This window comes from Salvelinus namaycush, chromosome 1 (assembly GCF_016432855.1).
Source record: "Salvelinus namaycush isolate Seneca chromosome 1, SaNama_1.0, whole genome shotgun sequence".
NCBI classification, from domain to species: Eukaryota; Metazoa; Chordata; class Actinopteri; order Salmoniformes; family Salmonidae; genus Salvelinus; species Salvelinus namaycush.
Genome location: NC_052307.1, coordinates 21,940,790 through 21,964,727, shown reverse-complemented (window position 1 = coordinate 21,964,727; position 23,938 = coordinate 21,940,790). Strand labels below are relative to the sequence as shown.

At 45.7% G+C, this 23,938-nt stretch overlaps 1 protein-coding gene across 1 annotated transcript in view; it reads left to right on the top strand.

Annotated features, from left to right (window-relative positions):
* Positions 1-20,822, top strand: part of ep400 (E1A binding protein p400) — a 36,255-nt gene extending 15,433 nt beyond the window's left edge. Inside the window, exons 23-51 of the mRNA XM_039015854.1 lie at positions 312-485; positions 1,887-2,036; positions 3,385-3,455; positions 3,597-3,886; positions 4,035-4,237; positions 4,359-4,528; positions 9,724-9,920; positions 10,054-10,165; positions 10,264-10,518; positions 10,631-10,705; positions 10,838-10,972; positions 11,262-11,306; positions 11,432-11,585; positions 11,675-11,910; positions 12,119-12,292; positions 12,394-12,441; positions 12,537-12,673; positions 12,789-12,924; positions 13,028-13,207; positions 13,337-13,382; positions 13,895-14,007; positions 14,197-14,389; positions 14,629-14,762; positions 14,973-15,161; positions 15,390-15,564; positions 15,726-15,862; positions 16,128-16,277; positions 16,402-16,476; positions 19,361-20,822. Coding sequence (XP_038871782.1) covers positions 312-485; positions 1,887-2,036; positions 3,385-3,455; positions 3,597-3,886; positions 4,035-4,237; positions 4,359-4,528; positions 9,724-9,920; positions 10,054-10,165; positions 10,264-10,518; positions 10,631-10,705; positions 10,838-10,972; positions 11,262-11,306; positions 11,432-11,585; positions 11,675-11,910; positions 12,119-12,292; positions 12,394-12,441; positions 12,537-12,673; positions 12,789-12,924; positions 13,028-13,207; positions 13,337-13,382; positions 13,895-14,007; positions 14,197-14,389; positions 14,629-14,762; positions 14,973-15,161; positions 15,390-15,564; positions 15,726-15,862; positions 16,128-16,277; positions 16,402-16,476; positions 19,361-19,660 — 4,454 coding nt within the window. The 3' untranslated portion in view covers positions 19,661-20,822. The remainder of the gene's footprint in view (positions 1-311; positions 486-1,886; positions 2,037-3,384; positions 3,456-3,596; positions 3,887-4,034; positions 4,238-4,358; positions 4,529-9,723; positions 9,921-10,053; positions 10,166-10,263; positions 10,519-10,630; positions 10,706-10,837; positions 10,973-11,261; positions 11,307-11,431; positions 11,586-11,674; positions 11,911-12,118; positions 12,293-12,393; positions 12,442-12,536; positions 12,674-12,788; positions 12,925-13,027; positions 13,208-13,336; positions 13,383-13,894; positions 14,008-14,196; positions 14,390-14,628; positions 14,763-14,972; positions 15,162-15,389; positions 15,565-15,725; positions 15,863-16,127; positions 16,278-16,401; positions 16,477-19,360) is intronic.
* The last annotated feature ends 3,116 nt before the right edge of the window (positions 20,823-23,938 follow it).

Below are 23,938 nucleotides of genomic sequence, written 5' to 3'. Positions count from 1 at the left end.
GCAAGCCACTGCTTTAACTGAATACTTGTTTGTTGCAGGTTCTCTGTCTCACCTGAAAATCACTGTTTTGTTTGTTTTCCCACTCCGGGTTGGCTAGAGATTACCTACTGCAATGGTTCACATGTTGTGGAGGGCAGCTACCTACGCTCATCCCACTTATTAACCCACCTTGGTATTGCATGTCTAGTCTCTCTCACCTTTCAACTAACTGAAATGTATTTTTGGTGACGCAGTCATACAGCAGTACTCTTTTGGTCTGTGGTGTTATTTGATTAGAGGTGTGTGTGTGTTTGTCTTTCCTCCTGCTGAAGGTGGAGATGTGTTGAAGATAGCCCAGCTGGCGTCCATAGCAGGCAGCCAGAACCGAATCTCCCAGCCTGAGACCCCCGTCACTCTGCAGTTCCAGGGTAACAAGTTCACCCTGTCCCCTAGCCAGCTCCGACAGCTCACCACAGGGCAGCCCTTGCAGCTCCAAGGTACACTCGGTAATGTACACCCAACATTTCATACTCTCCCTATGACTTCTCTTTTTCTCCCTGCCCTTTTTGTCAGAATGTCCTTCGCTATATTGTAATCACTTACAACGAAGATGCTATTTTAAATGATACTCCTTCTTTACACTCGACCATGTATTTGGTAGAGTCCACATCATAGAGAGTTGGATAACCAATGTTACATGTATAGACATTCTTACTAAAGCAGTGGTCACCAAAGGGCCGATCGACTGGTCGATCTCCAAGGCATTTTATAGTCTATATCACCAAACATTTCTATGAAAATAAACAGCGTTGTATTCCTACTTTTTTCTGTCTCGCACAGTTGACAATAGGTGCACTTGTTTCAACTGCCCTGCGCGCCGGGTAGGTGAAGTGTTCGCATTTTGAACCTTTTCATGTGTCTGAAGGTACAATCTTCGCCTTCTCGGCGTGCCCGGAGAGAAAATCAAGTGCACCTATAGGCCTACCAATAGCCAATCGAATTGCTCAGATCATCGTGTAAAAGTAAGTCGATAATGTGATTTCAAAACGATTAAAACCATGACTAGAAAGACGCTGTTAAGGAATAGAGGAAAGAGCTGCTGTGAGTGAGTTCATTTTAGTTTTTATTCGGCTGTCAACACTTAAATATATATTTTTTACACTTTTATAAGCCATGAAATGCGCTTCTCCACTCGTGCTGCAACCAGCACTGCAGCTTCAATGGATGAGGAGCAAAGTGTATCTGTAGGCCTGCGTTGTTCTTATTAGTGGCTGTGTGTGTTTTAATGTTTCACTTGTTCTGCTCATAGGAGTAACAACAGGAATCCTGCATGGGGCAGAGATTATGTGGTGTGACTCAATTTTGGGCATCTGCTCAAAGACGGTGTTCCCTTTTTTGGTCAGTCTCACTCTTAGCAGAGGGGGGAGAGCTGAGGGACAGGACCACGGTGAAAGGCAGACCCTCTGATGCTCTTCCTCTGCTGAGACTGACCACCTGCATGCACAATCAGTTTTTTTTTAAAGCACATTATTTCAATTTATGCTCACTCAGCTATGCCTCACAAGTAATACAACATTACCAGTGTGATCATATACCTCAAGTTTTGAAGTATAATTTCAAAATGGTCTAAGAAGAACAACATTGGCAGGGCAATTCAAGCATAGCCAATATGCAGTGATACTGTATTGTGCCTATAGTCTACTATTAATGTCATTGCTACAGAACTGTTTTAATAGGTTAATTTTGCAGAGGCTTACGTTTAAGTTATCTAATTAAAAAAAAATATATATATATACAAATCTGAGCTGTAGTTAGCACAAAAGTTTGGGGACCACAGTACGAGAGTGATTAAAACTAAATGTTTATATCTGTTTAATGGATTCTGTGTTGTCTGTGTGATGGTACAGGCAACATCCTGCAGATAGTGTCGGCCCCTGGTCAGCAGATCCTCCGGCCCCAGGGCTCCATGGTCATGCAGACGGTACCTCAGGCTGCACCTATCTCCAACTCCTCCACCAGATCTGGCACCCCACCCCCAGTCGGCCCCGCCCAACAAGGTAAGCCTGCCACCTTCAACTGTGAATAGCGCAGATAGTGCCTCAAGAAATTACATCACTATGGGTGTTTTTCAATTTGCATACTACCGTGTTCCACACTCTTATGCTCAGAGTGCATTCTCCGACATTCTCTAGAGTACGTTCTTGTGAGGATGAGAGTGTGGAGAACGCATAAAACATTATATTTGAGAAGCACACGCACTCCTCCTACTGTATTAACTCATGCTTTACCTCCCCGTTCACCGAACCTTCTTCCAGCCAGGACAATGGCATTAATAGACAAAACAAGATAAACACCAAGCAAATGTTTTACTTCAGAATTATCAGCTAGATATGTAAATCGTAATAAGCTAGCCAGCTAGTTAAACAGGCAAAAAATTACCGAAAACAATTGTTATGCAAGATAATGTAAAATCATTTGTTGGGTAGATACCAATTCTTCATGGCTAGCTAGCTATCCAGTTAGCCCTATTTGACTTACTCTGAACTTACTCATTCACGGAACTGTCTCCCAGCCAGGACAATGGAAATATACACAAAGCAAACGTTTTACTTCATAACTATCAGCCAGCTATATGTGAATCATAATAATGTAGCTAACCAGATATTTGAACAGGCAAAAATGACCTCAAACTAGTATTATGCGAGATAGATGTCATTTCTTTGTGGGTAGCTAGCTAACAATTCTTTGTTTCTATCTGGCTGGATAACAGTAGTAGCTAGCCGGTTAGCCCTATTGACTTATTATGGGCTTGCGATCTATGGTACGTAGGCAGGTAAACATGCATGTATTTATTAACGTATCAACATACACTATTGTATTCAGGCAACATATGAGATGTGAATAGGCAACATTTAATTCCGAAGTCAGTGTATTTTCTCTCGCTTCAGCTCAAATAATGGAAGTCCAACTATTGAGGAGCAGACTAAACCATTCCAATGTTTCTGCAACTACCCCCCCCCCCCCCCCTAACAAGCAACGTTTGAAATATGTTCTACCCTCTTGTGGCTTTGAGTCAGTGACTCTTATCACAGAGGGAAATTGTAAGGTTTAAAGTGGATATTTTCCGTAAGTTTATATATGGTTGTGTCATATCTCTGCTTACTTTCCGTTGAAGCTTGCATCGATGCATGTTTCAAAATATGTACAAACGGAGAGCGCGTTCAAGAAGTGATCTCCGTGCTTCATTTCGCTTACTTTGATTTGGACTCACTTTGACCCTCCCGTGCTACAATTTGCGTGCTCAGAGCACGGTAGTATGCACTCCGTGTCTGCTGTCATGGCTTACACTTCTAACAAAGTGATTGTGTTGTAATGGTCTTAGTCTTTCTCCCTTTTACTTTTAAGCTTCAGTGATGACATCAAATGCCTTTGGGGTGAGCGCCCAGCCTGCTCCTGCTGCTCCTATTGCCCCTCAGGTAGGTAGAACAGGCACTGGTAGAACACAGAAGAACATGAAATGAAAGCATACTTATATTTCTGTAGTCTCCTAACCCATATATTCTCACCGAAGGGATGAAATGTGATTATGATGCCGTTATTTTCTGTGTGGTGTACAGGTGTCGTCAGAGGAGAGGGGTCGTCATCTGAAGGAGCGTCTGAGCCGCCTGTTCAGTGCCAACGAGAGGCGTTGTGACCGCAGTGTTCTGTACGGGGCTGACCTGCGCCAGGTCTGCTCTGTGACCCCAGGGGCTCCTCACTCTGCCCTGAGCCCCGGGGGCTGGAGATGGGTGGGCAGAGACAGCTGCCTCAGGGCCCAGAGGACTCCTGTGGCCACCACAACACACCTCCAGTCTGCCCTGCTCTCCTCCACAAACCGCCAGGATGCCAGCAGCAGCCTAGTCAGCAGGTACCCAACTACCCATGGTGGTCAATCACCTCACGTCACTGTCGGATTAAACGTTTTAATATCATGACAGACATAATCACACTTGAGTTCATATAGCCTTTTAAGAAATTAGAAATACAAGTCATTGAAAACACTCCTCTCTCTGTAGGTTATCATGTGTTGTCCCTGCCGCAGTAGCTCGTCCCCCTTACCTGTATGCAGCCAATCCCCCAGCTCCCTACAGCCTGGAGCAGAAGTCGATCAGTCGCAGGCTCCAGGAGGCCGCCGCCCCCCACAGCACAGAGATCCACAGCCTGGCCTCTGGACACCTGCTCCAGTTCCCTGACCTGCAGCTCATGCAGATGGACTCGGGTGAGCTCAGCAGACAATTATATATTTAGCTGTGTGCCAGGGCTTTATGGTAGTCCATTGTCTGCTTGGGCTGCACACATCTTTCGAACTACACAGAAATTAAAAACAATTTGCTCCGAAGGTAAACTTGAGGCCCTGGCCATTCTGCTCCAGAAGCTGAGGTCGGAGAATCGCCGCGTCCTCATCTTCACACAGATGGTGAAGATGCTGGACATCCTGGAGGCCTTCCTGGACCACCGGCAGCTCACATACATCCGTGTTGACGAGAGCCTGATCACAGAGGAACGCCAGGTAAAACCCCGTTGTACCAAGGAAATAGTCATCAACTGCACCTGTTTTGGTACCTGTGTTATAGTGAGTTGAAACACTGACTTCTGTCAGTCTGTCTGGTTCACTCACTCAGCGACAGCCCTGCCTCTCTGTTTCGCCCTATCTAACACCGGAACCTCTTGATTCAGTGCAGTGTTCTGGCGCTATAAGGGGACAGAGTCCTACGCTCGCTTCCCTCCCCACTGGATGTTGTTCCTCCAAGGGCCTTAAAAAGGCACACAGTGGCAGCTCTAGAGAACCTATGGGGCTTTGGGGCTTTTTTGGTGCTGTACTTTTTACTCTTCTACACTTGATATTTAATTTTCTGTCTGTCCATTCAGACGTGTCTGTCTCTTATCTAACTGACCTCTTTTGTTTAATTCTCCTTCCCTCTCTCTTGTCTGTGAGCTGAGTGAACTATACTGGAAGTGTTTGGTTTAGGGCTGACCCCATTTAGGGGAAAGGGGAATATCTAGTCAGTCGTACAACTGATTGCATTCAACTGAAATGTGTCTTCGGCATTTAACCCAACCCCTCTGAATCATTTAGTTGACTGGTCGACCAAGATTTCTTTAGTCGAATACATACATACATACATGGTGTACTAGACACCTGTCTGATTCGCGCCTATCTGAGTGGACTAATCCATTGTGGAGGCCGTGTGGATGGCACAGTCCGTCACTCTAAGACATGTGCTACTGAAATTGGATGTGGTTTTGTAAGGACAATTGCTTTCTTCCACGTTGGTCGCTGTCCGCGGTTCTGAAACACATCAGTGCACTGTTGAATTGGCGCCTTTTCCTAGACCATGTTGCTATGTACATAATAGCAAAGTTAACCAGCATATTTGTGTTGAGAACAATGCGGCGGAGGCAGCAGCAGAATGAGGAGACGAGAAAACAGCCCTTGCCTTATTGTCTAAGAAAAGAGAGGAGAGAGGAAACCCCAACTTAATTAGGGTTATGATCAACATCCTAACTGTTAAATGAGCCCTGGCTTTATAAATCATCCATATACACTATATATACGAAAGTTTGTGGACACCCCTTCAAATGAGTGGATTCGGCTATTTCAACCACACCTGTTGCTGACAGGTGTATAAAATCGAGCACACAGCCATGCAATCTCCAAAGACAAACATTGGCAGTAGAATGCCTTACTGAAAAACTCTGACCTTAAACGTGGCACCGTCATAGGATGCCACCTTTCCAACAAGTCAGTTTGTCAATTTCTGCCCTGCTATAGCTGCCCTAGTAAACTGTAAGTGCTTTTATTGTGAAGTGGAAACGTCTAGGAGCAACAACGGCTCAGCCGCAAAGTTGTAGGCCACACAAGCTCAAAGAACGGGACCACCCAGTGCTGAAGCGTGTAAAAATTGTCTGTTCTCGGTTGCAGCACTGCCTCTGGAAGAAACGTCAGCACAATAACACTGTCGGGAGCTTCATGAAATGGGTTTCCATGGCTGATCAGCCGCACACAAGCCTAAAATCACTATGCGCAATGCCAAGTGTCGGCTGGAGTGGTGTAAAGCTCGCCGCCATTGGACTCTGGAGTAGTGGACATGTGTTCTCTGGAGTGATGAATCACGATTCACCATCTGCCAGTCCAAGGACGAATCTTGGTTTGGCGAATGCCAGGAGAACGCTACCTTTAAAAAAATATATATATATACATTGAAACTAAGGATTTGTCCTTAACTGACTTGCCTAGATAAATTGCCTAGATAGTTTCAATGACGGCCTAGGAACAGTGGGTTTAACTGCCTTGTTCAGGGGCAGAACGACAGATTTTTACCTTGTCAGCTCAGGGATTCGATCTTGCAACCTTCTGGTTACTAGTCCAACGCTCTAACCTCTAGGCTACTAGGCTACCTGCCGCTACCTGCTTGAAGGCATAGTGCCAACTAAAGTTTGGTAGAGGAGGAATAATGGTCTGGGGCTGTTTTTCATGGTTTGGGCAAGGCCCTTTAGTTCCAGTGAAGGGAAATCTTAACGCTACATCATACAATGACATTCTAGATGATTCTGTGCTTCCAACTTTGTGGCAACAGTTTGGGGAAGGCCCTTTCCTGTTTCAGCATGACAATGCCCCTGTGCACAACGCGAGGTCCATACAGAAATGGTTTGTCGAGATTGGTGTAAAAGAACTTGACTGGCCTGCACAGAGCCCTGACCTTAACCCCATTGAACATCTTTGGGATGAATTGGAACGCCGACTGCGAGCCAGGCCTAATCGCCCAACATCAGTGCCCGACTTCACTAATGCTCTTGTGGCTAAATGGAAGCATGTTCCAACATCTAGTGGAAAGCCTCCCCAGAAGAGTGGAGGCTGTTAAAGCAGTAAAGAGGGGACCAACTCCTTATTAATGGCCATGATTTTGGAATGAGTTGTTCGACGAGCAGGTGTCCACATACTTTTGTTCATGTAGTGTATATCTACAGAAATAAGACAGATCCTGCTTGTTGACTATTTAATAGCCTACTGATTCCGTGGGCACCAAGATTCACGTAACCACATGTTGGATAAACAATTTCATATATTCGGCTGTTTTTAATCTTTGCTATAGTAAAGGCTTTATACATTTGTTTCTTGTTAGAACAGCCTCTGGTATTATTTATAATTAATTTAGTGTTTACAGTGTTCCAAATTGTCAGAATATAATAACCCACATTTTTCTCGAGCTCCTTATTGTTATAATTACTATTATTATGATCATCATTATAATAATAAGTAATGTCATTATCTTTATTAGGCTTAGAATAGCAGCCTTGTATAACCACCATCGAGCTGTAGGCCTAAGAGCAGATCCTGTTTAGTCTTAATACCATAACTTACTTCTATAGACTACTGTATCAATCATTCATTCATGTCATCACAGCATACCAGTCATTCATGATTTGAAATGCAATCAAGCATTTTAGTTTTAAAATAACCTGAATAATTATCGTAAACAATAAATCAACCTTTCCATTTCGGAAATTGCATTCATGAGTGAATGTGACAGTTTAGTATTTTTTGTAATAAAGGCTTAACAAAAAAACATTACAACAGATTCTCTGGTACGCTTATCATTTTATTGTTTACGTTGTTACAAAAGGCTGTCTTACTGTAATCTAACAGCAGCTGTTTGGCACACATGATATGCAAACAGCGCCTGCTCCTTACCTTCTTTTTCTTGATCTCCAGTATTTCCCACAACTAATGACATTTATTAATGACTTCGGACTTCCCCTTTACCTCCTGAGCAACCAGTAAACATTCCCCCATTCCCGAGTTTGTCACGTCCTCTGCATCCGTTTTGCTGTTATGGTATTTGGAGTTTTATCACCAATTTATTGACGTGATTATGATATTCTATAGGTCAGGACCTTTTGGTGACGTGCATGCAATGCATACATATGACACGTAAAGAGAGCAATGGTTGAGGGAATAGGGAATGTTTTTCCTAATCAAATGAGGGATTTTGGTAACGTATCTTTTCAGTCAGAAGTGGCTATAATTATGTTGCAGCTTCAGCAACACAGCGCGATAAACACTGTGGTGGTCTCTGCAGCAGGGAGGAGAGGGAGACAACGGGTGCAGTTGCTTGCTGTCATTTAAAAAAAAAATATATATATATACAGCGCACCAAATCTGAGCTTGACCGGTACAATCAAATCAATTGCGGTTGAACTCCCTCTAGTCATTTGTGTGTCTTAATTAGGCTATTTCATCAAACAGTATGCTTAAACCACCAGACAAGCTCAGTGAATATGGTTGATTTGATTACAGTGCCTTCGGAAATTATTCAGACACCTTGACTTTTTCCACATTTTGTTACGTTACAACCTTATTTTAAAATGGATTAAATAAATAATCCTCATCATTCTACACATGGGTCCTCATAATAGAAATGTTGGCTAATTTATAAAAAATAAACGAATACCTTATTTACATATGTATTCAGACCCTTTGCTATGAGACTCGAAATTGAGGTCAGGTGCATCCTGTTTCCATTGATCATCCATGAGATGTTTCTACAACTTGGAGTCCACCTGTGGTAAATTCAATTGATTTGACATGATTTGGAAAGGGATACACCTGTCTATAAAAGGTCCCCCAGTTGACAGTGCATGTCAGAAAAAAACAAGCCGTGAGGTCTAAGGAATTGTCCGTAGCTCTCCGAGAAAGGATTGTGTCGAGGCACAGATCTCGGTAAGAGTACCAAAACATTTATGCAGCATTGAAGGTCCCCAAGAACACAGTGGTCTCCATCATTCTTAAATGGAAGATGTTTGGAACCACCAAGACTCTTTCTAGAGCTGGCCGGCCAAACTGAGCAAGAACCCGATGATCACTCTGACCGACCTCTAGCGTTCCTCTGTGTATATGGGAGAACTTGGGACAATCATCTCTACAGCACTTTAACAATCAGGTCTTTATTGTAGAGTGGCCAGACGGAAGCAAATCCTGAGTAAAAGGCACATGACAGCCCACTTGGAGTTTGTCAAAAAGCACCTAAAGGACTCTGACCATGAGAAACAAGATTCTCTGATCTGATGAAACCAAGATTGAACTTTTTGGGCAAAATGCCAAGTGTCACATCTGGAGGAAACCTGGCATCATCCCTACGGTGAAGAATGATGGTGGCCGCATCATGCTGTGGGGATGTTTTTCAGCGGCAGGGACTGGGAGACTAGTCAGGATCAAGGCAAAGATGAACGGAGCAGATATCCTTCTAATAGGACAACGACCCTGAGCACACTGCTTTGGGACAAGTCTCAATGTCCTTGAATGGCCCAGCCAGAGCCTGGACATGAAACCGATCGAACATCTCTGGAGAGCCCTGAAAATAGCTGTGCAGCAACGCTTCCAACCTAACAGAGCTTGAGAGGATCTGTAGAGAAGAATGGGAATATAGGTGTGCCAAACTTGTAGCGTCATAAAAATCCTGTTTTTGTTTTGTCCTTACGGGATATTGTGTGCAGATTGAAGCAAATAAAAATCTATTTTAGAATAAGGTTGTAACCTAACAAAATTTGAAAAAGTCAAGGGGTCTGAATACTTTCCGAAGGCACTGTATGTGGTAAAAAACGTTTAAAAATGTTGACCAATTGATTGAGATAAGATGACTCTAAAGCCCTTTCCTTGGGACTAATCTCTCTAATATGTTTCTCACGATATCCCCCTTCCATTAGGAACATATAAAGACGTTCAACAGGAACAGACAGGTGTTCTGCAGCATCCTGACCAACCGCTGCTGCTCAGCCGTGGGGACCGTGTTCGACGCAGACACCATCATATTCTACGACACAGACCTCAACCCCAGCATGGACGCCCGCACCCAGGAGTGGTGCGACAAGATCGGACGATCCAAGGACATCCACATCTACAGGTAAAACACAAGAAAAATAGATCTTGTGCCTTAACTCTACATACCATATTAGGATATGAAGAAACGCATACTGTTGTTGCTGCTGAAATGTAAGTCATTGTGAGGTTGTTAACTTGGTGTCTTTATATCCCAGACTGGAGAGCGGGAACTCCATTGAAGAGAAGCTGCTAAAGAACGGCACAAAGGATCTGATCCGAGAGGTGGCTGCCCAAGGGACTGACTACACCCTGGCATTCCTCACACAGGTAAGATCTTTACCCACAAACCAACCAGACCCCAACCCTCCTCTGACTGAAAACCATACTATATTTGGTTATTAAATACGCTGTGTCTGTGTGTCCAGCGGACCATCCAGGACCTCTTTGAGGTGGAGGCTGGCTCAGGGGAGAAGGTTGAGGAGTTTGTGGTTCTGCACCAGGAGCCGTCTCCCTCTGAGGCCATCTCTCCACGCGTGGCTAGGCCCTACATCCAGGCACTCCACAGCATCAGCCTGGATGCCCTGCCACCAGAGCAGCAGGAGGAGGAGGACCTGGAGAAGGAGCTGCAGGTCAAAGAGGAGCCCTCTCAGCTGGAGGAGCTTAATGCTGTAATGGACCAGGTGATAAACAGTCATGAAGTGCCTTCTTACAGTATGTTGTAGACTACATACCAGGGAGCTAATACATCAGTTTGAACTAATACTGGATTGTCTTCATCATTTCCTCCATTAGTTAACTCCAATAGAAAAATATGCCCTGCAATTCCTGGAGTATCTTCATGTCAGTGAAGATGAACTTGTTGCCAAGGTAAGACTCAAACTCTCCTCTCAGATATCCGGAGGTACTACTAGCTTGTTAGACGTTGCGTTCTCAAAGTAGCACAAGACCACAATTACCAAAGTTTTTTATAACTTTAATAATACCTAATGTAATTTTCAGGAGCGACTGTTGTGTGCGAAGAGAGGCTGGGAGATGCAGCACCTCCAGAAACTGAAGGCTCAAGACGAGGAGAGGATGATCATTGAGGAAGAGGAGGACCTGTTCACCTACACCAGAGAGGATGCTTACAATATGGTAGGCTTTCACTCTCTCAGGGGTGTATTCATTATGCTGATTCTGTTACAAAATATTTCTTAAACGGAAACAAACAAAACTGAGTGACCTAACTGAATTTGTCCAATACAAACTTGTTTTGCTCTGTTTGGTTCTTAAACAGTAAACTGTTTCTATAAGGAATGCGCCCATGGTGGTGACAGTAGCCCATGGTGGTGACAGTATTCAAATAAGAGAACAGAGCCTGTAGTAGGGTTTCCATTGTAAATCAGTGGGGATGTGAGCTAAAGTCTTGTCTCTGTTTCAACAGGAGTATGTGTTTGATGGCGAAGATGGCCAATCGGAAATCATGCCGGTAAGTCAGTCACATAATATCTACATGACCGTATCGTATCTACTTGTCCTGAGGTATATCATGATGTAGTCCCGTATTTTCCATGAGCCTGTCAGCTGTATGTTAACTTATGGCTCTGGTTGCAGCTGTGGACTCCACCTACCCCACCGCAGGATGACAACGACATCTATATCGACTCTGTGATCTGTCTGATGTACGACTCTGCTCCCATGCCTGAGTCCAAACTGCCTCCTGTCTACATCCGCAAGGAGCACAAGAGACTCAAGATGGACCCCTCAGGTAAGGCTTTGTATTCTTGTAACAAACAAAGTATGGTACATTGTGTGTAGTGATGCACTTGTGAGCTCTGTTCTGTGTTTTCTGCCCAGCAGCTGGCAGGAAGAAGAAGAAGGGTCATGGGGAGACGGTGATTCCTCCTCGCTCCCTCTTCGAGAAGGCCAGCATGCTCAAGGTCCGCCGCGAGGGCAAAGACCAAAAGAAGAACTTCTCCCTGAAGCAGCAGGCACCCTTCGCTAAGCCTCTGCCCTCGCTGGTCAAACCTGCCATGGAGGCCGGACAGGACAACCCAGAGTGGCTTATCAGTGAAGACTGGGCCCTGCTACAGGTACTAGGCTGGCTGCTACTGGGATGGCTTGTTTTACCCAATACTGTGGTTGGTCTAAAGAAATGTCTGTCATACTGTATGTTTGCTAGATACTCTCAGATGAGGTGAACTGAAGAATACTTAGAAGCTAAGCTATTTGTAATCAACATAGTCCAGTCATTTATTCTGTTAGTGATGCAAGTGTCCCCTCTCTCTCTGTGCGTGGCAGGCTATGAAACAGCTCCTGGAGCTCCCTCTGAATCTAACCATCGTTTCTCCGGCCCACACCCCCAACTGGGACCTGGTCAGCGACGTGGTCAACTCCTGCAGCCGTATCTACCGCTCGCCCAAGCAGTGTCGCAACCGCTATGAGAATGTCATCATCCCCCGGGAGGAGGGCAAGGTGAGCAGACATGAGTTAGTAAAGCCCTGAGTGGCACCAAGATCTCATGTTGTTTGAGCATTCAGATAATTCAACCATACTGATTTTGTTATTCATTGTAGTTGGTGTATGAGGCGAATCCTAAGAAGAAAACAAAGAGCATATACAAGGTACATTGCCAAACTCTTGCAGGTTACAACGGTCGTAATGTTTGATGCTCAGAGCCCTCTTGATTGACCAGCGTCCCTCCTTTTTCCTCCACCAGTCTAAGAACAGCCGGCCGCTGCGCACCTGTCAGATCTACACCCAGGATGACAACGCTACACACATCCAGCTCTACAACAGCCGCTTTGAGCTCATGAAGATCATCGCCAGCAAGAGGAGTCCCCCCATCAAACCCCTGTAAGCACTCAACATGATCTTTCCTCTGTACCTTGAAATAATACATGTTGTGTCATCAGCCTTATGATAAACATGCTCAGTGTTTAAACTATTAATTCAATGTTTGCTTCTTCAGTCTGGGGATGAACCCATTCCAGAAGAACCCCAAACATGCCTCCGTCCTGGCAGAAAGTGGGATCAGCTACGACAAGCCCCTCCCTCCCATTCAGGTGGCATCTCAACGTGCTGAGAGGATTGCCAAGGAGAAGAAGGTGTGTACGGTTTACTGTATATTCTCTCTGGATTTTGCAGTGTGACAGTCAGGTCTGTTGTCATGGTGGTATGCACTCTGATCTTCTGTGTGTGTCCTGTCAGGCCCTAGCCGAGCAGCAGAGGGCTCAGCAGCTAGCTCAGCAGGCAGGAGCCCCCCAGGCCGTGGCCGGTGCTGCCCAACCCCAGGCTGGGGCTCCCGCTGCAGGCCAAGCCCAGGCCCCGGGGGTCCTCCAGGCCCCTGCAGCGGCTGGCGCTATGGCTGTACCCAACACCGCTGTCCTGGTGAGAATGGGGAAAACGTTGGAATTTTTTGTCAAACCAAGTTGTTCTTTGTGGTAAAAAAGAGCTGCCTAATGAGTAAAATTGCATAATTTAGAAATATATATTTTTAAAGAATGTTGTGTTTTTCAGGCTGGAGCTATAAAGAATGCTGCTGTGGGAACAACCATTCAAGCTGGTGGGTTTTCATGGCACACACATTGATCATTACAAAACATTTAGTCTGTAATCCAATTGTTTGTTGGTTTGGCAATGCCACTGTCAGCCAGAGAAATATGCTGAGAAGGATTATCACCACAGCAAGCAAGGTACTTGGAGACAAACGGACAGGCCTGGGGGAGATCTTTAAGGTCAGGGCCCTCCAAGGCTCACAAAATCATTTTTAGACCCAATCCACCCCCTGTACCCGGACTTTGAACTACTCCCCTCTGTACAGAACTAGACAATCATTTGTGCCAGGTGTGATATCCCTCCTAAATAGCTCGGACTAATGTTCCTGTCTGCTCAGCAAGGCCAGCAGGCTAGTCTTTAAAAAAGAATATATATGGTATGTAACTGTTATGAAAGTTGTATTGTCAATTTTGTTTTGTATTTAAACGCCAGTTTACATGTGTACATGACACTGCAACAAAATTTCCCCATGGGGACAATAAAGTCAGTAAGTAATAGTCATTTCTTAAATCCTTTCAGCCACCGTAGGGGGGAACCTGATTGTGAACACAGTGGCTGGAGTTCCTCCAAGTCCGTTCCAGGCCAACAAACGGCTGGTATCACCAGGTCAAGTCATACCAGGAACCCTGTCTGTAAGTCACTCTATTTATTACCTCTGCCATTGCGTCACTCTACTCTTTCCCAGTTTTTGTATTATAACACACAATGACCATTGTTTGAGGGTACAGTATTCAGAAGTCTTGCTGACAGAGTGAATGGTCTTAGGAGGTGTTGGTCTGGTTTAGGTATCATGAGGCCCTGTGCTCTTGTCCGTCCTTCAGCCTGCCAGTGCAGTAGGTGCACAGGTGGTCCACTCCCAGCAGAGAGCCGTACCTGCCACTGCCGCCCCTGGGGAGGTGGTTGCCATAGCTACGGGTCAGGGTGTCAGGGCTGTTACCCCGGTGACTGCCTCTGCGGTGGTGACCACCACTCTGACCCCAGTGCAGTCCCAGACCCGCTCCCTGGTCACACCAGGTACTGCACACATTGTTCACACTGAACACCCAATCAATCAAATGTATTTATATAGCGCTTTTGACAGCAACATTTATCATTTAAGTGCTTTATAGTAACCTATCAAATAACATAACATGTCGGTTGTTTCTACACTGAACGCATACAACAGACATAACATAACAACATACTACTTAGTTAATGAAGTGCCATGTCCACTGGTTTTGTGATACGACTCCTCTCTCGCTCTCTGTCCCCAGCCACAGGCATGCAGCTACCCCAGGGCAAGCCCATCACCCAGGCCCACCTCCACATGCTCCGACAGCAGCAGCTCCAGCAGCAACAACAGCAGGCTACCTCGCCACAAGGCATCAAGGCTGTGGGAAAACCCCAGGTACTGTACAGAGAACCCTTTCATTCACTCTATGGCCTCCTAGAATTAGCTTCTTCTGATGCTCACCCACTACTCACACTCTGTGACTAATACTAGTTAGCCGTTTTGTCTTGTAAAAATCAAGAAACCATGCATTTCAGCCAACCCTCCAATGATTAATCAGTACAGACAGTCAGTGAACTGACCCTTTAACTCTCTCCTTGGCTGTAGGAGCTTCTGAAGATACACAAGCAGAAGCTGCAGATGGCCCAGCAGCAGGCAGGAGCCGGCCAGCAGCCTGTCCAGGTGCAGCCAGCCGCAGCCCAGGCCAACCCCCAGCTTGCCGCTATAGCTGCCGGTCCCAGAGCCGGAGCCGTGCTGGCTGGCACCACCGTAGCTAACTTGCAGGTGGCCAGACTGGTAAGGACCAACTTTATCACCTTTTCTTGTTTTTTTCTATAGTATATAGCCTGGCCTAGGGAATTATGCACCACTGTGTTGTGCTGATCTTTAATACTTTCAGACTGGTAAAGGCCTTTGCTGAGATGTGTCCATTTTGAATAATGATCTACTAGAGGTAACCCAGTTTGAGCATAATTAATGATCCATTGAAAGTGTTTATGACAGTGTGTCTTTACCTGTGTCCAGACACGGCTGCCCACCCAGGGTCAGATCCAGGCCCAGCCAGGGCAGACAGCCCAGGTGACCCTCACCAAGCCCCCCGTGGTCTCTGTGCCCGCCGTGGTTTCTTCCGCTGGCGTCACCACCCTGCCCGTCACTATGGCTGGCATCAGTGTAGCCATTGGACAGGCCCAGAAAACAGGTGGAAAAACCCTCCTATTCTCAGCAACTAATTAGACTGAAATATTCATAATCGGCTCCTCTTAGCACAAACATGCATTCTTTACCAATGATAACACACACATACCCTCGGTTACATGTCCTGAGATTGTCCTGTCCCTGATCTTGCTTACTCTCTTGTAGGTGGGCCAGTGTTGACGCCCCCGTTCCCCCAGATGCAGATGCTCCAGATGAAGAAGCAGCAGGCAGCCGTGCAGGCTGCAGCAGCCCTGCAGAAAGCAGTGCAGCCACAGCCAGGACAAGCCTCTGTGCAGCAGAAGGTGGGGCTCTGGGGGAAAACCGAACCATCACAGTCTACGCAACCACACACACATTTACAAGTAAAGAGCTGGTGTTCTCTTGTTGTTACTGTAAGGGTATGGGCTGGTCAGAGGTGCATTTCAAATCTCAACCGAAAGTGGTGCTCTTGAAACTACAACCCAGTCTATCCATAGTTGGAAATCTGATTACGAAGAAAATGTGCGCCATGAATGATTCTTCTGACAATAAATCTTCAGTCTAGTTGTGGTCTGTGTCCTCCATCAGCTGGGCACCCAGCAGATGACAGTACCGACTACCCAGCAGCAGAAGGTCACCTATGCTGCCACCACCCAGCTACAGCCTAGCATCAAGACCCAGTTCTTCACTGCTTCCATCGCCCAGGCTGGGAAACCCACTGGGGCCCAGCAAATCCAGGTAGACACTTGCGTCTTCCTACTCAGATACTCCAACCCACTGGCCTTCAGGCACTGGGTCTTAAATGTATAGAGCTATTATCCAGAGGTGTGAGGAATGCTAACTGCTTTCCCTTGTATATTAGGTGGCTAAGCTCCCCCAGATAGTGCAGGGGCAATCCACTGTGGCCAACATCCAGCAGATCGTATCTCCACAGCAGGTAAGAGCACTAACCCACACAGAAGGGCAGTATCATGCAGGATTTTTATGAGGAGTATGGAATGAGAGACGACAGGTTCTGCTTCCTGTGTCTTAACCTTTCATGACTATTCACTTCTTCATGACTTGAATACAAGTCAGCTTGGTTAAATTGCACAATTAAGGGGCCTCCCGGGTGGCGCAGTGGTCTAGGGCACTGCATCGCAGTGCTAGCTGCGCCACCAGAGTCTCTGGGTTCACGCCCAGGCTCTGTCGCAGCCGGCCGCGACCGGGAGGTCCGTGGGGCGACGCACAATTGGCATAGCGTCGTCCGGGTTAGGGAGGGTTTGGCCGGTAGGGATATCCTTGTCTCATCGCGCTCCAGCGACTCCGGTGGCGGGCCAGGCGCAGTGCGCGCTAACCAAGGGGGCCAGGTACACGGTGTTTCCTCCGACACATTGGTGCGGCTGGCTTCCGGGTTGGAGGCGCGCTGTGTTAAGAAGCAGTGCGGCTTGGTTGGGTTGTGCTTCGGAGGACGCATGGCTTTCGACCTTCGTCTCTCCCGAGCCCGTACGGGAGTTGTAGCGATGAGACAAGATAGTAATTACTAGCGATTGGATACCACGAAAATTGGGGAGAAAATGGGATAAAAAAATAAAAAGAAGAAAATTTTAAAAATAAAATACAATTGCACAATTTGTGCGTTGTGACATTTAGGTAATTTCCCATAAACTGTTATGAAATGTTATGACAGTGAATAGAGGTACCAAGAGGGCAGCATAGTCTGGTAACATTGTAGCGGTATTGTTAAAGAGGGGTAAAGATAAAGATTTTGTTGGGGTGCCAGGCTGGTATTAACCCTGCTGATAGGAAAATGGTAGGTTAGAGTACCTCTACCAGACACGCAGAAGAGACTGCCTTTTTGCAAAATCTTTATCTTTACCCCTCTCTGGGCCTCCCAAGTGGCACAGCGGTCTAAGGCACTGCATCGCAGTGCTAGAGGCGTCACTACAGATCCGGGTTTGATTCCTGGCTGTGCCGAGACCGGGAGACCCATGAGGCGGCGCACAATTGGCCCAGCGTCGTCCGGGTTACAGGAGGGTTTGGCCGCCTGGGATGTCCTTGTCCCATCTCACTCTAGCGACTCCTTGTACGGTGTTTCCTTCGACACATTGGTGCGGCTGGCTTCCGGGTTAAGCGAGCAGTGTGTCAAGAAGCAGTGCAGCTTGGCAAGTCGTGTGGGGGACACGTGGCTCTCGATCTTTGCCTCTCTCAAGTCCATACGGGAGTTGCAGCGATGGGACAAGACTGTAACTACCAATTTGGATACCACGAAATTGGGAGGAAAAAATAAATAATATATACATGCAAGAAAACAAACATACAAACTCAGCAAAAAAAGAGACGTCCCTTTTTCAGGACCCTGTCTTTCAAAGATAATTCGTAAAAATTCAAATAACCTCTCACATCTTCATTGTAAAGGGTTTAAACACTGTTTCCCATGCTTGTTCAATGAACCATAAACAAGTAATGAACATGCACCTGTGGAACGGTCGTTAAGACACAAACAGCTACAGACGGCAAGCAATTCAGGTCACAATATGAAAACTTAGAACACCAAAGAGGCCTTTCTACTGACTCTGATAATCACCAAAAGAAAGATGCCCAGGGTCCCTGCTCATCTGCGTGAACGTGCCTTAGGCATGCTGCAAGGAGGCATGAGGACTGCAGATGTGGCCAGGGCAATAAATTGCAATGTCCGTACTGTGAGACGCCTAAGACAGCGCTACAGGGAGACAAGATGGACAGCTGATCGTCCTCGCAGTGGCAGACCACGTGTAACAACACCTGCACAGGATCGGTACATGCAAACATCACACCTGCGGGACAGGTACAGGATGGCAACAACAACTGCCGAGTTACACCAGGAACGCACAATCCCTCCATCAGTGCTCAGACTGAATAATAGGCTGAGAGAGGCTGGACTGGGGGCTTGTAGGCCTGTTGTAAAGGCAGGTTCTCACCAGACATCACCGGCAACAACGTCGCCTATGGGCACAAACCCACCGTTGCTGGACCAGACAGGACTGGCAAAAAGTGTTCTTCACTGACAAGTCGCGGTTTTGTCTCACCAGAGGTGATGGTCCGATTTGCGTTTATCGTCGAAAGAATGAGCGTTTCAGAGGCCTGTACTCTGGAGCGGGATCGATTTGGAGGTGGAGGGTCCGTCATGGTCTGGGGCGGTGTGTCACAGCATCATCCAACTGAGCTTGTTGTCATTGCAGGCAATCTCAACGCTGTGCGTTACAGGGAAGACATCCTCCTCCCTCATGTGGTACCCTTCCTGCAGGCTCATCCTGACATGACCCTGCAGCATGACAATGCCACCATGCACAGAACGAGCATTATGGCTGATTTCCTACAAGACAGAAATGTCAGTGTTCTGCCATGGCCAGCGAAGAGCCCGGATCTCAATCCCATTGAGCACGTCTGGGATCTGTTGGATCGGATGGTGAGGGCTAGGGCCATCCCCCCCCCCCCCCCCCCCCCCCCCCCCCAGAAATGTCTGGAATCTTGCAGGTGCCTTGGTGGAAGAGTGGGGTAACATCTCACAGGAAGAACTGGCAAGTCTGGTGCAGTCCATGAGGAGGAGATGCACTGCAGTACTTAATGCAGCTGGTGGCCACACCAGATGCTGACTGTTACCCCCCCCCCTCCCCTTTTGTTCAGGGACACATTATTCAGTTTCTGTTAGTCACATGTCTGTGGAACTTGTTCGGTTTGTCTCAGTTGTTGAATCTTATGCTCGTACAAATAAAGATTACAACCACGAGCGATCAACTTACACTTTATAACATGTCGTCTTCTGTCTGATTTAATGTGACCCTCTTCCTGTCTCCCAACAGATTCAGCCCCAGACGGTGGCCCTGACCCAGACTACATCCTCAGCCCAGCCCCAGGTCCAGATGATTCCAGCAGGCACAGCCACAGCCCAGGTGGTTCAGCAGAAGCTCCTCCAGCAGCAGGTGGTGACTGCAGCTGCCTCGCCTCAGATACAGACCCCCCCTCCTCACAGCCTGGCCCAACAGGCCCCAGTTTCCACTGCAGCAGAGTCCCCAGTACAGCAGCAGCCAGCTAAGGGCCAGGCTCGCGGAGGGGCCATGAGGGGCAAGACCCAGGCCAAGCCCAGCGGGGGCAGCAGCTAGGTGCCCACAGGACTAGTTAGAGCTCCCCTCTCAGCTAGGCTAAGCAGGACATCTCATCAGTGTAAATGCACTCAGTGACTGAGGAGCAGTGTTATGAAGAGATCCAGCGTTATGAAGGAGTGGTGGAGTCCAGTCTGAGGTGGCTGTGTTGAATCTAACCTGGTTTAAGGAACTGCTCCATGTAAAGGAATTACATGTCTTTTAAGAGTGTCATCTATCTTCAACACAGTTCTGTAACTGTCGGCTGTTTCCTTCGACTGTTTCAGAAGGTCTCCCCTGGAGGAAACCTCCCCCCTGGACCAACATCTAATATAAGATCAGAAAAGCAGAAAAATAATATTCATGCCTTTTTTAAATTGATGAATATGTTAATGTTACTCCATAGATATCCTGTGGCAATGGGCTGGTGCATAGCTCATTTGGGGAATGTCCATTTGAATAATGTTTTGTGTATTCATACATTGTCCCTGTCCGCCTTGACGATATTATTCTCATGCTTACCGTTTATGATGTCTAATTTCATAGTTGGTAGATATAGAAAACACCCTTCTCGTTAAAAAAAGGTATCTTGATAAAGTAATGCATATGAATGAGACTACATCTCAGTAGTACAGGTGCATTGCCTACCAGAATGATAAAGGTGGGAGGACTTCAGTCCTGTGAAAGTTATTCACAGACATCAAAGCCATGAGTCATTAGTGAATGCATTTCTACCTATAGAAACACATAACCTTGTTCAATGTATCAATTTAACATTGACAGAAGTGTCCCTAAAAGTTAGCTCCTTAAATTGTTTGTATAAGAGGGAGCTTGCCAGGTCCAAAACTGCCCCAATCGTGATTGTATCACAGTTATAACGACCACTGAAAACACACATGAAATCATCTGAATGTAACATGTAGTTTTTTTTGTAACCTTCAGATATTTAATGGATAATAATGCATGTTCCTTCAGTCGATTATGTTTATGTAACAAATACACTGTAAACATGTACTTTAGTATCTTGTGTTTTCTCATAAATATGCTGTTTTTTTATTGATGTTGAAGAAAAAAAACTGTAAATAACAATGAAAAAGGAAAACATTTGTACTTGTAAAGTAGTTGTGTTTTCATTGGATTTTTTCAGCTTAATTGTAATAAAGTGTTTTGTTTTTATACACAATATCTGGTCTGACCTAAGTAATGATAATATCTTTATGTTGTAAGTTTGAGCTATGTAGTCTGAAGAAAGCTTGTGATTGTGTCTCTGGCACCCGGGTAAGCACGCATCCTACGTTATCTCCCAAGGCAGGCAGTATTACCACTGCACTGGATAACCTAGCTATCTATAGTGGCAACCAGCTAATATTTTCATTACATACAGTGCATTCGGAAAGTATTCAGACCCCTTGACTTTTTCCACATTGTTACGTTACAGCCTTATTCTAAAATTGATTAAATAGTTTCCCCCCCTCAATCTACAGATAATAACCCATAATAAGAAAGCAAAAACAGGTTTGTAGATTTTTTTTTAAATGTACAAAAATAAAATACTGATATCACATTTACAAATATTCAGACCCTTTACTCAGTACTTTGTTGAAGCACCTTTGGCAGCGATTACAGCCTCAAGTCTTCTTGGGTATGATGCTACAAGCTTGGTACACCTGTATTTGGGGAGTTTCTCCCACTTTTCTCTGCAGATCCTCTCAAGTTCTGTCAGATTGGATGGGGAGCGTCGCTGCACAGCTATTTTCAGGTCTCCACAGAGATGTTCGATCGGGTTCAAGTCCAGGCTCTGGCTGGGCCATTCAGAGACTTGTCCCGAATCCACTCCTGTATTGTCTTGGTTGTGTGCTTAGGGTCGTTGTCCTGTTGGAAGGTGAACCTCTGGAGAAGATTTTCATCAAGGATCTCTGTACTTTGCTCCGTTCATCTTTCCCAGGAAGTCTTGGTGGTTCCAAACTTGTTCCTTAAGAATGGAGGCCACTGTGTTCTTGGGGACCTTCAATGCTGCAGACATTTGTTGATACCCTTCCGCCAGATCTGTGTGCCTTTCCAAATCATGTCCAATCAATTGAATTTACCACAGTTGGACTCCAAACAAGTTGTAGAAACATCTCAAGGATGATCAATGGAAACAGGATGCACCTGAGCTCAATTTTGAGTCCCATAGCAAAGTTATTTCTCTTTTTATTCTTAATAAATTTGCAAAAATGTTCTAAACTTTTTGCTTTGTCATGAGGTGTTGTGTAGATTAATGAGGAGAAAAACTAATTGTATCAATTTTAGAATAAGGCTGTAACGTAACAATGTGGAAAAAGTCAAGGGGTCTGAATACTTTCCGGGTTGCATAGTAAGTTTACTTTTTATAACACCCTTCCTGTGACATAACCGTTGGGAAATAATGGGTACTACTACTGTATAATAGGTTAAATCAAAAGGTGGAATATGCTGCAATAGATAAAAGCCTTTCTCAGTGTTTTAGTCATGAGGGATAAAAGAAAGCTCTCAACAGCGCTGTCTGTTTCCCCTGCTGGCTGCTGACAGTGGCAGATATGTCAGAAGAGAAAACATTTATTTGGGCAGGAGGGCAGAGATTCAGGCCTAAAGCCACTCAGAAGATCCTGGATCACTGGATCAGAGGGCATGTCACACAGTGTCAGAAGAGTCAGACTTTGTGTAGAAGGGCTATAAACACCACTATAGTTAATGTTGCTATCACTGCTAACATTTAAAAGACCAGTATTGTAATCTGGTTTGTTAACGGGAGCACATAAGAAGACAAAGGCCAATTTAATGCAATGAATGACGTTTAATAAATTGTCTTAAGTTACTTGGTCTTTAAGGACTGTTTGAAGGGCTTGAACAGGCCTTTGGAGATGGCAGAAAACATCCTGACAAGAAGTGGACGTTTGTGAGGCGTCTCCTGTTGGGAGCTGGCGGGGAGATCCTTTGGCAGTGCAGACATGGCAGCATGTGGCACTATGCTGGGCACTACAGAAGAGAGAGAGTTGACATGCACTTTAATTTAGAAATTATGTCATGTATGTTACAACTCAACATAACTGACACTGATAAATGAGAACCAACAGCTTGAGGAGAATATAATTACTTTTACATAAGAGATGACTACTGACTGCGTATATAACCTTTGTAAGGTTATTTTGAAATGGCATTTCTTTGTACAACAATATCTCAAACAATGTCCTGTTGTGTGAACTTACGCATGCCATCTTCAGCAGTGGTCTGTACTTGTTCTGATTCAGAGCGGTGGGAATCCTTCTTGTTCCCCTTCTTGAATAGCTAAGTATTTAAATAGAAAAACATGTTAAAAAAAATGTCACAGCTGAACAACCTCATGATGATAACAATCACGCCTACCACACCAGCACAACAACATTTATGATTGGTTTTGGAATGAATGGAATGTTTTATATTTTTTACACTGAATAGCATTGTTTACTCACATTATCTCCCACAACTGTTCATTTAAATATGTTTGCTGTACCTTTAAGTTGCTTGTCAGCCTGACCAGCCTTTGTAGGAAAGATAATTTCCCGCTGCTAGCCCTCACATCCTCAGCCAGCGGAAGAGCCTTAGGCCCGGTGGTTTTGACTGATGTTCTTGAGGCTGCCCTCAATGCCTCATTACATCTGTGGAGAAGCGCTTCACTCAAAGACTTGACAAGAATCCTATCAAATGAAGAGTCCTGAGTCGACATGGCCTGTTGGAGGATTTTCTCCGAGCCAAACTCCTCCAACAGATTTTTGTAGACGGCTCTGTAGACTTTATGAATCCTCAGGTTCTCTGGATAGGCTTGTGTCTCAGAGCAGCCTGACCATGCACAGAAGACATCCATAACTTTGGGGATCAGGTCTTGTGACTTGCGTGTGACATCAACTGGGTAATCTTCTGTTGAGTTTTGGATGTTTATTAGAATTCTCACCACTAACATGCTGATGAGGCCGGTGAAGTCATCATCACTGCCCAAGTTATCAGAGGATGGGGTTGGAAGTGGGACATCTTTGACCATGTCTGGGCTGGTTGACATATTGTCCCTGACAATGTTTTGAGCTACACCAGAATGACTGGTGGTATCCACCTCCTCTCCATCAATGTTGGCCTTAAAGATTTGTGCTGCATTGGAGGTCTCGCTTGTTGCCATAATGACGCCAGGAGACAGCCGAGGGGAGGACATGCCACTCAATAGATTGCCTACATCAGATATAGTGGTTTCAGATGTTTGGAGAGATTCAGTTGGAGAGGATCCTCTACTTTGTGCATCAGAAACCACAG